Raw genomic sequence first — 13,331 nt, 5'->3', positions numbered from 1 at the left:
CCTTTTCAATAAACATAAAAACATATACATATACACAGTGCATTTCACAAAAAAAGCCATCAGAATAATTTAGTTGTGTGCATATTGGTTTTACTTTCAGTTAAATTATTGGTACCATGTGTTAATTCTGCATATTGTTGCAGAATAATCACATGTTAATTATGTTTAACAAGCTTTGCCTACAAAAAAAATAAAAAAAGAATGTGCAATTTTTATTAATTTTCAAGTGCGTTTATTTTCATGAGATCACAATTTTCTACATAAATTCTTCATAATGGCAAATTCATTCGAACTTACGGAGTACTTTCCCATGCAAAAGTAGGTGCTTGCCAAACGTAGGTTCTTCTTGCACTGAGAATCATTGCTCTGCCTTATCTTGACGAGTGCCTCTTGAAACTTCCCTGTGTACAGAATCATGTCTACCAGGAACCCTTGCAGCCAGGGCCAGCTGTCCACTTTCAAGTGCTGGCTTAATTTTGCGAATTCTGAAACAATAATTCAAAGTATATGTAGTTTTGTGTTATCTTAAAAGTCTGTAATTAGTAAGGCCCAGACTTTTATGTACCCAAAACATGCAACGTATGTAGAATAAATCACTGTAATATGTAAAAAAATATTTAATAACATTTTAGTAGTCTTCAATCATTTTCTTCATTCCTGTGCTTTTTGTGTGGATTTCTCATAAATTCTGTCAGGGCCACTACTTCAACTGCTGATCTGCAGTCACTATTCTCAGAATGAATATGAAGTGTCTGTGAAATAAGGCAATAGTGAAGAACCAAATACATGCTGGGGTCTTGATTTCTGTGGTGTAAGACTATCATTACTTACAACAAGACTATGTGAAAATAAGGTGCAAATTACCAAAGTTTTCAAACAATTCTAAATATCCCAGAATTTATGCAAAATGCATATTTTTTTCATTCTGGTTCCACCATTGTGAGGGGAAAAAGGATTGTGATTAAATAATTATTTCACATGAAATCATGCATATTTTAAAGCAAAAATAATAAGGTATACTTCCCATTAAAGTTACACCTTAATACAGGAAAACCTTGTTAATACGATATTGGTTAATACGAAGTACCCTTTAATCCGAAGTTCTTCCCATTCCCCAGCCGATAAGATAGGATTTATAATGTATTTAAGTACGGATAAATTGAAATATGGATAAGTTTTAATACGAAGTTGTTTATAAGACCCTTCCGCAAAACTGGTTTCACTTAATTCGAAGTAGACACCTGCGTAAGTCGACAAGAGAAGATCGAATGTGGAGAGAGCTTGGACGTTATTTTAACTTGACCTTGACACGTTTCCTTGTCCTAAGAGCTGCTGACAACTCGAGGGAAGCAGCCCGAAATGCCCGCTGGACATTGACATTCTTTGTCAATGTGCATGGGAGGTCAAGCTCTTTCCCTGCTGAATGCGCCACCTTGGAAATTTTCACCAGTGCTAGATGAGAAATGCGAGATAAGATCGCATGAATGTTCCAAAAAACAAGATGCATGGCGCCTGGAAGTCTCACCCATCTGTCTAGCTCTGAGCTCGAGATACAGCAATTTCCCGTGAGCGAGCAACTTTTGGCCTGGTAGCAGACACCTTCCGGTAACCACTTTCATTAAAAGCGTGTTCTTTGTGCCCTGTAGAACTTCATAAAAAAAAAAAAAAAAAGGGAAACTGTTACAGATAATCAAAGCTGCATAGGCCAACTAAAGATCGTCAACCCGCTTAATGCATTGTCATCTAGATTTCCTGCAAAAGTTGACGTCGATCTTACGTATGTTGCAACTCCAGTTTCCCGCTTCATACATTTCGAAACTGTGCCGGTCATAAAATTTGCCAAAACAGTGTTTTGGTGTCTGAGTGACTTCTCCTCTTTATCTATCATCAAATGGGCAGGGAAGGGGGGGGGGTCCCTTGCTAATTGTTTCGGCCAAGATTTTCTTGCTCGTGTGCGCACACAGGCTCCTTTCCTTTGGTGTCTGAAAAAAAAGCAAACAGTTCTGAATACCTTCTTCAAAACGAACAGAAACCGCATGATAAGTAAAAGAAAAGTGAGCCCCTTCCTTCTCCTACAACAGCTCATTATCCACCACTGGTGTGCATGGTAATGTGATAATTGCAGAATTCAGGTCCCTCTTTCTTGTTTGAATGCAGTCATCCTTTGTTTTGAATCTCGCAAAGCCATATAATCCCCGCTTTTCTTCAGAACCATTAGCGTGCTGCTGTTAAAAATAAACCCGCAATGCTCAATGTAGGAATACGAGAGGAAAAGTTTTGGCCGAGCCAGTGTTTGACCTCTAGAATACTCCTGAAACCTACAATAAATTGTCGATTAATCTGAAGATACGCAAGTTTCGTAAAGCTTGTTTTTAGTTCATTTTATGCTGATGAGCTAAGCGAGACTAAATATACAGTTTAAAGTGGGATCCAAACCAGAGTGATTATCGAGTGCGGCACTGTTTAATGTGTCCTAGGAGTGCAAACAGATCGCAAGTTGTGTGTTTACTTCTTCAGAGTGGATTACAATGCAAATTGAGGAAGAGTTTGAACTGATCCCTGCAAAGGGGGAGGGGCAAATATGAAGTTAACTGAAGCAAAGAATACGTGACTTTTTTTACGATGTGTTTTAGACAGCCAAACCAGAATGAAATTTACAGCCCCGATTTTTTTGTTTTGTTTTGTGCCAGGGAAAGGTTGTGTTCTCTTCTCTTACCAGTTAATCCTGTAACGGACAATGTTCTAGTGAACGCACATAAAATCCAATATTCATTCTGTCCGATTATCTCCCGTCTCTTGCTTGCGCCAGTGTGACTACTGTCAAGATTCTTCCGAGTTTCACTTCTTGCAATAAACAAGATTCTTTTCCTTTCCGTAGGTCTCCGTGCAAACGAGTTTCTTATGAACTAAAATTGTAAGAATTTTGTGGAAGAGCAACGACTTTGCACAATTAAAAGAAAATACCATTTTTTAAAGGACTTTTTGCCACAACATGCATTCCGTGCATAACCGGCTGTATAACTAGGCAGGATAAATGGTGCTAACTGTCTCCTTGGAATCTTTGTGTCCGCGTTAAGCTCAGTGTTCTCATTTTGTGTAACATTTTTACACTTTCTTTAAAACGTACAATATTATTATATAGTACATATAAAGCTTATTTTCTGAGCTACCACCAAGTATAAAACATCCTTTGTGGGGGTAATTTATACTCTACTTTGTTTACACCTGAAAACAGGCGCCATCTTTAAAAGTTTGGACAACTCGAAGTCGTTTAATACGAAGTTGACATATGTTGGTCCCTTGAACTTCATATTAACAAGGTTTTCCTGTATTTAGAAATATTTTTGAACTACTTTAAATTGTTTCAGCCCTTTTTTTTTTAGTTTTTTCTTCCCTGAAACATTTTTTTTCATATGTACATGTATATTTCTTATTGTTTCGTAACATTTGGGGAGGGGCAACTTCCTTGGTACCTACAAAGCTTCCGGCCAGATTTTTCTGAAACATTATTTTCTTGTAGTTTACGGTTATTACAAGCATAAGAAAACAGAAATGTCTGATGAAAGGAGCGTGTGTTCTCCTGAAACGTCACAAAGAAAAACTGTTTTCTTATGCTTGTAATAACCGTAAACTACAAGAAAATAATTCTATAATGCAAGCAATGCGTACATACAAGAAAAACTATTTTTTCTGAAACACCCATAAAGCACAATTTTTTTTAAAAAATTTATTTATATTAGAATTCTGGGAACATTAGCACTTGGGTTACCAATTTTACCAACAACAAAACAGGTCTAAAAAAAAAACAACTGATTAAAACTTATGAGGAGATGAACTCTCTAAGAATACAAGGTTGCCATAGTCTGGAAACCAACGGCTCTGTTGTTTTCTGATTCCAAGTGAGCTATGGCACCGAGCCGAGATAATTCATATAATCATCAGCCTTACACACTGTTACCATTAGCCTAGAGATTGAAAATCACCCTAAGATACACGTGAAGTATATGCTGTGAAAATCCAGGGTCTGGATCATCTCTGGGAAAGGATAACTATTGTAAACAGCTGCTCCGAATCCTTACATTTTCACAAGAATTCAAGGAAATGCAGTGGAACTCCAATTTTACGTTACTGCATTTTACATTTTTCTGAATTCTAAATTTTTCAGCTTTGTCCCCTGAAAATAATAAAATAAAGGTTTAACTGTATATTGAAAAATACTTAAGGCAGTGTGTTGAGACCAGTAGCAGGCATATGGAGTGCCTGTGCTATTCATCAGTTCTCCCATTGATTGCTGCCTTTATGGCCACTCTGTAGAAAGAATAAAACTATCCACAACTGATTCATTGCTTTGGTATATTTTACTTCGCTTTTCAGTTTCTTTTGGTTAATTGCGAAGATGATGAAGAGTGATGATGTAATGAAATTGATGAATGGACACTCACAAAGAACATCCATGCCCAGACTGGGATGCAAACCCCTGGCATTGTAGTACACTGTGCTAAACACTTTGTTTAGGAGGTCGGTAAAAAAACTATCCATAACTATAATATAAGCTGAAGCCATGTGGAGGCAGTCAGCATACGTAAGGACATAAAGCAGGGCAATACACAGCCTCGTAGAGAATTAAACTGGCTGGGAGCCAAGGCTTTAAAGCAACATTAGCCTGCAAAAAGACAGTTTCCATGGAAAGTAGACTGACACGTGAGCGTCTTGGAGAGCTTTCAGACCAAAGTCAAAAATGAGCCTTCAGCAAAAATGCAATCTCTTACACTGGAGAGACGTGACATGCTGCATGTGTCACTTGCTTGTCGCTTGGACCAGACCATTTTTACTAGTGTGCACCATGCCACCTCAGTCACCCTCTTGCAGACTGAGGGAAAGTGCATATTTTGGTGTGTGCAGTTCGTGGGAGTGTTACTGGTCCCTTTGGCATGAAATGAATCTATCAGCAATTAAAGTCAGCAGAGCCAGAAATCCTCATCATAGCTTAAAAAATGCAACTGCATTCTCTAAATTGTAAGCATAAAAACCTGATATTCCAAACACACTACTCACCACGCTCCAGGCTCTCTGTACTATGAAGCAGATCCCAACATCTAACTGCAACGAGGAAGTTTTGGGAAAGAACGGAACTGGATAGGTGGTTGTGCTTGCTTACTGTAATCAAAGGCACAGTTTGCTCATCTTCAGTTTTCCTTCTTTTCAATTTGGGATCACCAACCATAGCTTCTTCAGGTGCAGAGAAAGCTTCGACAAGCACCAGTGAGGTGTCCGTACTGCTAGCATGACCTGGAAAGAATGCAAACACAACTGAAGGAACAATTGATAGCTTAGATAATAATAAGGGTGCTTCACAACTTTGAGGTCTCAACTAATTTGTACTGTCACCATGTAGAAAGAGGCGTAGAAAGTGATTTTGTTGAAATCATATTGGACTATGGGTTTATTCAAGGTTCAGGGTTTTCCACTTATTTGGACAAAACAAATTTCCCAACTTTTCCAACCAATTTTAAAATAAATTTCCAGATCAATATGTCATGCTTTAATCTGCTAATTACCAATTTTAAGTGTTAAAATGGAATTGTGTTTCAAGAGAACAGTTTATTCAACATTGTTCAAAATGAATGAACAGAAATAAGCCATAAAAAACCCTATCCTTTTCTCTGTGTGCATGTGGGAGAGAGTATTCAAGAAGTTGGTTCAGAAACAGAGAAGAAGTGGAATCTATTTTCAATGCCAAATTCTAGCAAGTACAAAAACATTTGATTTTTCCTGACTTTTCCACATTTTTGGGTCACAAAGTGCTAATTATACCGTGCGTCCATTTCGATCTGCAGCCGAGAGATCGGGAGAAGCGTGGCGGGCGGCACTGACGGAGATGCCGACATTTGCGGCCTGAAATGCCTGCTTATTTTTATGGACATATGCAGACATTTATATAAATATTGCAAAACGAGCACTAACCTGTGTTATAAGAGTATGGTTTTAATTTTAGTAGCTTAGTGACTGTATGTGCCGATGATTTTGACACGCCCACCTCTTGTGAAACACAGCGTAGAGGTTTGTTTGGAGAACGTTCTAACGCTGCACCAATATCATCGAGTTTTGCTTCGGTTAGAATCCGTCGTTTTTGCATAGGTGTTTTAAAATTTAACGATACAGTTTCTCGTAATTTAAGGACAAGATGTCTAACCGTACCTCTGTGTGGAGTTGAAACGCATGGGAATGTCTGTACAAATTACCTACACACGTCTCGACACGAGTTTGTTTTCACGTAGGTACGTGTCATACATAAAAAAATCTTTGTTCTAACGTGAATCTTGTGGCTGGCATTCCAATCGTCTCACTGACACGTCACACATACACACTACAATAACACAAACAAGTAACTGCAAGTAACCAAGAATAACACTCTTGCGCACAGTACGAAATTCAGGGTTCCCACGCAAACTCCAAATCCATTTTCCCTGAGATTTCCCTGAGTTTTCCAGAATCCTCATATTTTTTCCAGAGTATTGAATGCACAGTAAATGACTACTATAATTTTATAATTTCATTCCCTCATAGCCATACCTTCCTCACCTTCTTTATTACTGTTGTTTTCTGATGCAAATAACAAAACTAGTTCAATAATAAAATAAAATTACACTTCTTTGCATGTAATTAAGAACAAAGACGACCAGTTTTCTAGAACTTTAAAAAACTCTGAAACAATTTCTAACATATCTGATATAGAACATTGAAATATTTTCACGCTTTTCATATGTGTTTATAAATGGATACAATATCGATTAATCTGTAATGCGTACAACACTAGTTAAGACAAAGAAATTATTGGAATTTTTAAAACATATAAAAATGAAGTGACAATTCTTAGTACAAATTTAAAAAGGAATAATAAGTTACTGAGACTGAAACATAAAACAAGAAATGTACTTAATGTTGGATACTGCAAATTAAGAAACATTACTTCTCAGAAACTTCAAGCTTTTTTAATGGTTCTGCAATAGCCTTTGCTTCTTCTTGCATCTTTTGTTGTTTGGCTTGTAAAGCACAGATCTCACTTGCTTTACGTTTCATTTCTTTCCTTTGTTTTCTTTGTGATCCCATTTCTTTCTCAACTTCTGTAATGCTTCTTCGTATCTAATATGTGCACCTGTAACACACTGGATCATATCTTTGCTTACTTCTACATTTGACACTCCTCCTACCACTTTCACTGCATCACAAACTTGCCGAATAGCCACAACAGACTCTTCTTTCAAGTTTTCTATTAAAACCTGCTTATTTACAGAAAACCCACTTTCCACATATGCATTGTCATGTGATAAAATCAAAACCAACTTAACAGTGCTCCATAACTCAGAGAAGTCATCCTTGCTCTTCACGACACCTGTAAAAAAAGAATCTAGTGCATCAGCTTTTATTGAAAAGTTACAAAACTTCTCTTTCAATTCCTTTAAACTGGCAAATTACTTTATCACCAGTTACAGCGTTCATTCTCTTTCTTCTGAGAAGTTCCTGTATAAGGTCTTCCATGTGCTGAGCACATCGCTTTGGAAACTGAGTAATTTGCTTCGGAACTAAACAACTAGCAGCTCTCACCAACCTGAACTTAAGGGGACTACGTTCCACAATCTTCTCCTGTTGTTGGTTAAATTCTGCAGCTAGTAAAAACATAAGCTTCTCCTTTTCATTCACCTCTTTAGCTTCCAAAGCAGCTTTGGCACACCAATTCCAATATCAATCTTTGTCAAAGGAATCAAGTTGTCAGAATTCCTGACATCAATTTGCATTAATTTAAAACTATTTTTTGCATTGTTCAAGATGTCACTTTTTATGAATCTCCCCATTACATCTCTAACAACACTTTCTAGGGAGTCATAAAGAAATGGGAACATAGGTTTGGGGATTTGGAACATTGTCAAATATGTCATTCTGGCATATCTGTTGAGAAAACTATTTCACTACATGATATTAATGTAGATCTGCTGGTCCTACAAGTAATTCCATTTTACACATATGTGAGCTTTTGAGGCATGTAAAAATTCACATGTCATGTCATGACTATAACAATAGTTGAACATGATCAAAAACTTAAAATATGAACAAGTATTTATGAACAAAACATAATTCATATATGGCACTAGTAAGTAAATATTTAAAATTCTGTTCTAAATGCAGTAAATACACAATCAACAATATTGTACACAAAGATGGCAGAAAATAAATATTTCCCTAAACAGGACACTCAATTTTTTTACTATTTTTTAAAAAAAGAAGGAAGAAATAACTTAAAACTACTCCATGATAAGGGAAATCAGATGAACATTGGTTAACTTTAGACATCAGGTTATCTTTATTATGCGTTTTCCACATTTTGAAATATATTTTACGTCATGTAAAAGTTCGAAATCGGTTAATTAAATTTTAAAAAGCGCAAAATTTATGAGGGTATACACTTGGTCAGCAGCCCTGGAATCACATTTAAAAACAAGAATCAGACAAACAAATAGATATGAGTTCCTTGCAGAAAGAGAAATGCTACAACAGCTTGGATTATCCACAGACAGGAGCATATTATAATCCCTCAGTTTTGCTTCATTGGGAACCATTAATCAATTACAACATTTTCCCTGAGATTTGTATTTTTTTCAAATTCCCTGAGATTTCCAGGTTTTCCAGGTTTTCCAGGTGTGTGGGAACCCTGGAAATTAACACGCTCTTGGTTTATATTGCTTGCCACTATATTTACAACTCTGTCTTCATCTAGTCGCGAAGGAACAAAAAACTCGAGCTCGGAGATTTCGGATTGCAAGGAAGCTCACGAACACTATTGACTTTTAATGGTTTCTTCTACAGCGTAATTTTGATACAGTGTTGCACATTCAAAACCTCCAAACGATCCCCATCGGCACAAAACTCTTTCAAGGATATAAACTTAAGCAGGACGTTACTGGTCAAAACTATGATTAAAATGTTTTATTATCTGTGGCTCTTAACATAGTTTCTAAAGCGTATTTTTTTGTGTATATAAGAGCAGAACTTGGATGAATTACAGAAGAACTTTTGCGTGTTATAACACAGGTTAGTGATCGTTTTGCAATATTTATATAAATGTCTGCATATGTCTATAAAAATAAGCGGGCATTACAGGCCGCAAATGTCGGCATCTCCGTCAGCGCCGCCCGCCACGCTTCTCCCGATCTCTTGGCTGCAGATTGAAATGAACGCACGGTAATATTTGTCAGCATTTCATTAATTACGTACAATTACTGCAGTACAAACCTTGTAAAAGTGTCTGGTCAATCATCGCAACATATTCATACAGACAGTGCAGAAAGAATGTAGTCGTGCAGTATAACAGCTGCTTGTGGTTTGGGTGATCTTCATTTCCAAGTGGTCTTGAATGACAGAAGTTCAAAATCTTTTGCCAGTAGCCATCTTTGTTCCTGTAAGAGAAGGGAGAGGTCACCGAATAACTTCCAACACCACACACTGATCAGAACATGTTCACCTTACCTGTACATAACAAGGAATTTCAAAAGTTAAAAACACACAGCATACATATAGACAAAACAGTCAGAATACCCATGTTCTGCTGGCTGGTAGGTTGAGCAGGGGGTGCCCAAAATGATATCCAGGTGCTTTATCAGGGTGTCTACCAAAATAACAGACCCAAAATTCTTGACTTCTTTTTGACCACTTATTTAATCGACCCCTACTAGGTACAGTTGGAAATTAAGAAAATATATATTTTCATTCAATGAAAAACCCCTACCACAGGGCCGGCTGGTTAAGATGAAAACTGAAGCTGTACTTTAACAAGAAATTTAGACTTGCTTTAATTACTAATGCATGGAAAAATTAATGCTTCAGACTTCATTCTGGATGGGGAATGGCCGTATTACTTTATTTAATATTTTTTACAAAACATTATGCATACAAGAATGTAATTCTTAAGAAACAAAGGGAATAAATTCTAACCACAACTCAATACAATTTTAGATTTCCAAATACAGTATTCAATTTTATCAAATCCCAGTACAGATATATAACAATAAAGTACAGATATATAACAATGTAAATTTACTATACCGTAAAAAATAGCAAAAATTTTTGACCACAAGCATAATTTCTTGACTGGTAGACAACCTATTCATGGGATTGGATTAGTACAACATCAGTGATCAATAACAGCAAAAATTAAATATCAGTCCATCCCTATTACAGGTTGGCTTAAGTCACAGAGCATTTTAACAGTAATAATGCCGTTGCTTATTTAGAAATTTCTTGCAGATGCTGTAAGTAGCAGTTCACGAAATTTCTTACGGAAAGAGTTACAACTGCACAACGGAAAATTGTTGAACTTTTATTTTAAAAATCACAAGTCAAGGATTACTGTCTACCACTTTAATGCACCTTCATAATCAATGATGAGTCACTTGATTGGATATTGCTTGCTTGCTTGCTTCTGCTGCACTTGATTGCTTAAGGCAGCAGGGTACTGTAAGTAACTTGCTATGATCCAGGAGACAATGCTCAGCCTATACAGAGGGCAATATTGCACATGTACAGGCGAGTGCTTAACAATGTTGTGGTAAGAGCCTGTACATGCGAAGTCAATAATAATCTACATTTACATTGATTTATTTTACACACATAAGTATAAATAAATCTTCTTTATGTAATGTTCATGTGAATAAAAAATCATAATACGTATGCATATAATACATACATAAGTTATAAACTGTTGAAATCTCTTGGTGACATTATGGTGCATCCTGTATACACACAAGGGCAACATACAGAGAATTAAACTGGCTCCAGATTCAGGTGAAAGAGACTTCTTAACCTTCATGCAGTTCTCAAAGGGAACTGTGTGGAAAAAAGTTGACATCTGAGAGACGCACGCAACTAATGGTATCCGGGGGAGGGGGGGGTAAAGGTGACCACAGCATGGTGCTGATCACATCACCTCCAAGATGGCCAACATCGTAAATATGGGGGCCCTACCCCCACATTCCGTAAATGTGCCTTCATGGCATGGTGCTATATGCACAAGGAATATAACTTTTCTTTTACCTGCATATATTGTATTCCTTCCTGTACCCCTGAGTAATTAAGTTTTTTTTTTTTTTTACATAGGCATATACGAACCCTCAACTATGTCAATGGCTGAGGCAGCCCTAAAGGCTTACTTGTCTCTGCCTCCCCCCCCCCTGCACTGCGGGGTTTTGCGAATTGTAGATCCGGCACTGATCTAGTCACATTCCCTGTGCCAAAAAATGCCTGATAAACCCCAGTTATCCAGTTGGGACAAACAAAAGTCTAAAGTTGGAAAGGTAAAGGGGGATTAGCCCAGGTATTTCAATTTACAAGAATATGCTATGTTCTATGTCTGAGATACGTCCACCACTTTCATGGGCGATGACCTTTTTGATTGCGGGAAGTCTCTAAAGAGAGAGATGCCCGCAAACACCAAATAAAGTAGGAGGATTAGCCACAGGTGCCTCTTGGCTTTCAGGACCTCATCGGGGATATTGTTAAACGACACCGCATCTGTACGAACATTTTAGAATCCCGCAGGACTTTCATAACACACTGTATACACAAGTTTGTCTGGATGTGGCTATATTTCAGTTTCTTACCAGCTAAGCGAGAAAATGCCACTGAGATCCCAGCCCAGTTTGCTTCCAGTCACTTCCTGAATTTGGAAAAGGTTTTTCCAAGGGTCTTCAATCTTGCTCTCTGCCTCAGGCAAATCCTACATGAAGAGAAGTAAAAAAGTACTATTTCCATCTTTTGTATTAATTATACAGGGTGTCCCAGTTAAAAGTAGAACGGCTCCGATCAACAGTTACGTGCCGAGGATCATGAAAAGAAATGAAATGTGTGTACTGATGGCCTTGAGTATCTACCACGGTTCTTGTTACAATGGACTATTCCATTTCATTGGAGCAATGTAGCCGTCATTTGCCTCATAGACACATTTCTTTCAGCCGGGCTACTTTTAACTGGGACACCCGGTATATCATCAAGGATTCTTTCCCAAACTAGTGGCATACAGTAAACCAAAGAAGTTCTGGTGAATACAATCAAGAATAACAAATTAGACACACAGTTTTAAAACAAGAATCATAGAATCTTAAAATTTCATTTAAATCAGGATAGGACCTACAGTTTAATCCTTAAAAGTGCAATGGAAACCTGAGAGGCCCAGTGAGCTATAAAGTATTTGGTCTAGGAATTAATTCGTGCGGTTGTTACGCACACATTGAAGCTGTAGTTCAAACACAAAATACATAAATACCTTAAGAAAAATATTGTCCATCGCGAGCCACCACTTTTGCCCATCTGTCAGGCAAGTTACAGATTCCGTGGCGAAAGAAGTCCTCATCCTTTGAAGCGATCCTGTCAGAGACCCATTTTTCGATATCTTCTGAAGAAGTGAACCGCTGTCCAATCAAATCGTTATTCATGCAATCGAACAAGTAGTAGTCCGAAGGAGCAACGTCTGGTGAATACGGCAGGTGGGGTAAAACTTCCCATCAGACATTTTCTAAATAGGTTTTCACCGGTTTTGCGACATGTGGGCGAGCGTTATCATGTTGAAAAATAAGTTTATCATGTCTGTTCTCCCATTTTGGTCGTTTCCTGGCCGGAGCTTGCTTCAAACGCATTAATTGTCGTCGATAATGTTCTCCATTAATAGTTTCACCCGGTTGCAGCAGGTCATAGTACACCACACCTTTCATATCCCACCATATGCACAGCATAACCTTTGCACAGTGAATATCTCGTTTCGGTTGTGATGGACCTGGTTCACCTGGCTTCACCCAGGCCTTTTTTCATTTCGGGTTCTCGTAATGGATCCACTTCTCATCGCCAGTAACAATGCAATGCAAAAACCCCTTTCTTTTCTGTCTTTGAAGCAGCAATTCGCAAATGGTTTTTCGTCTTTCAATTCATGTGGAACCCAATGTGACATCTTTTGAATCATTCCCATGGCTTTGAGGCATTTGGAAACTGTTGTTTGATCAATGCCTAATGCTTCTGCAAGTTCTTCCTGCATTTGACACGAATCCTGATCGAGCAATGCTCTCAATTCTTCGTCTTCAAATTATTTTGGCTGTCCAGGTCGCTCTTCGTCTTCCAGGCCGAAATCACCACTTCTATACCGTGCAAACCACTTCTGACACGTTCGCTCAGCTAGCGCATGGTCACCATACACTTCCACCAAAATACGATGACTTTCGGTAGCACTTTTCTTCATGTTAAAGTAATGAAGCAGAACACCCCGCAAAAACACTTTATCTGGCACGAACTGC

At 37.8% G+C, this 13,331-nt stretch overlaps 1 protein-coding gene across 2 annotated transcripts in view; it reads right to left on the bottom strand.

Annotated features, from left to right (window-relative positions):
• IntS10 (integrator complex subunit 10) overlaps positions 1 to 13,331 on the bottom strand; it is a 44,200-nt gene that overhangs the window by 9,046 nt on the left and 21,823 nt on the right. For both annotated transcript variants that reach the window (XM_083118916.1, XM_083118917.1), the window contains exons 7-10: positions 11,652 to 11,767; positions 9,289 to 9,452; positions 5,056 to 5,289; positions 298 to 485 (exon numbers count right to left, since the gene is read on the bottom strand). In XM_083118916.1, the coding sequence (XP_082975042.1) occupies positions 298 to 485; positions 5,056 to 5,289; positions 9,289 to 9,452; positions 11,652 to 11,767 (702 nt within the window). The remainder of the gene's footprint in view (positions 1 to 297; positions 486 to 5,055; positions 5,290 to 9,288; positions 9,453 to 11,651; positions 11,768 to 13,331) is intronic.

The sequence above is a fragment of the Lepisma saccharinum genome, chromosome 3, assembly GCF_977018435.1.
Source record: "Lepisma saccharinum chromosome 3, izLepSacc3.1, whole genome shotgun sequence".
NCBI lineage: Eukaryota > Metazoa > Arthropoda > Insecta > Zygentoma > Lepismatidae > Lepisma > Lepisma saccharinum.
This window is presented reverse-complemented; position numbering and strand designations above follow the sequence as displayed.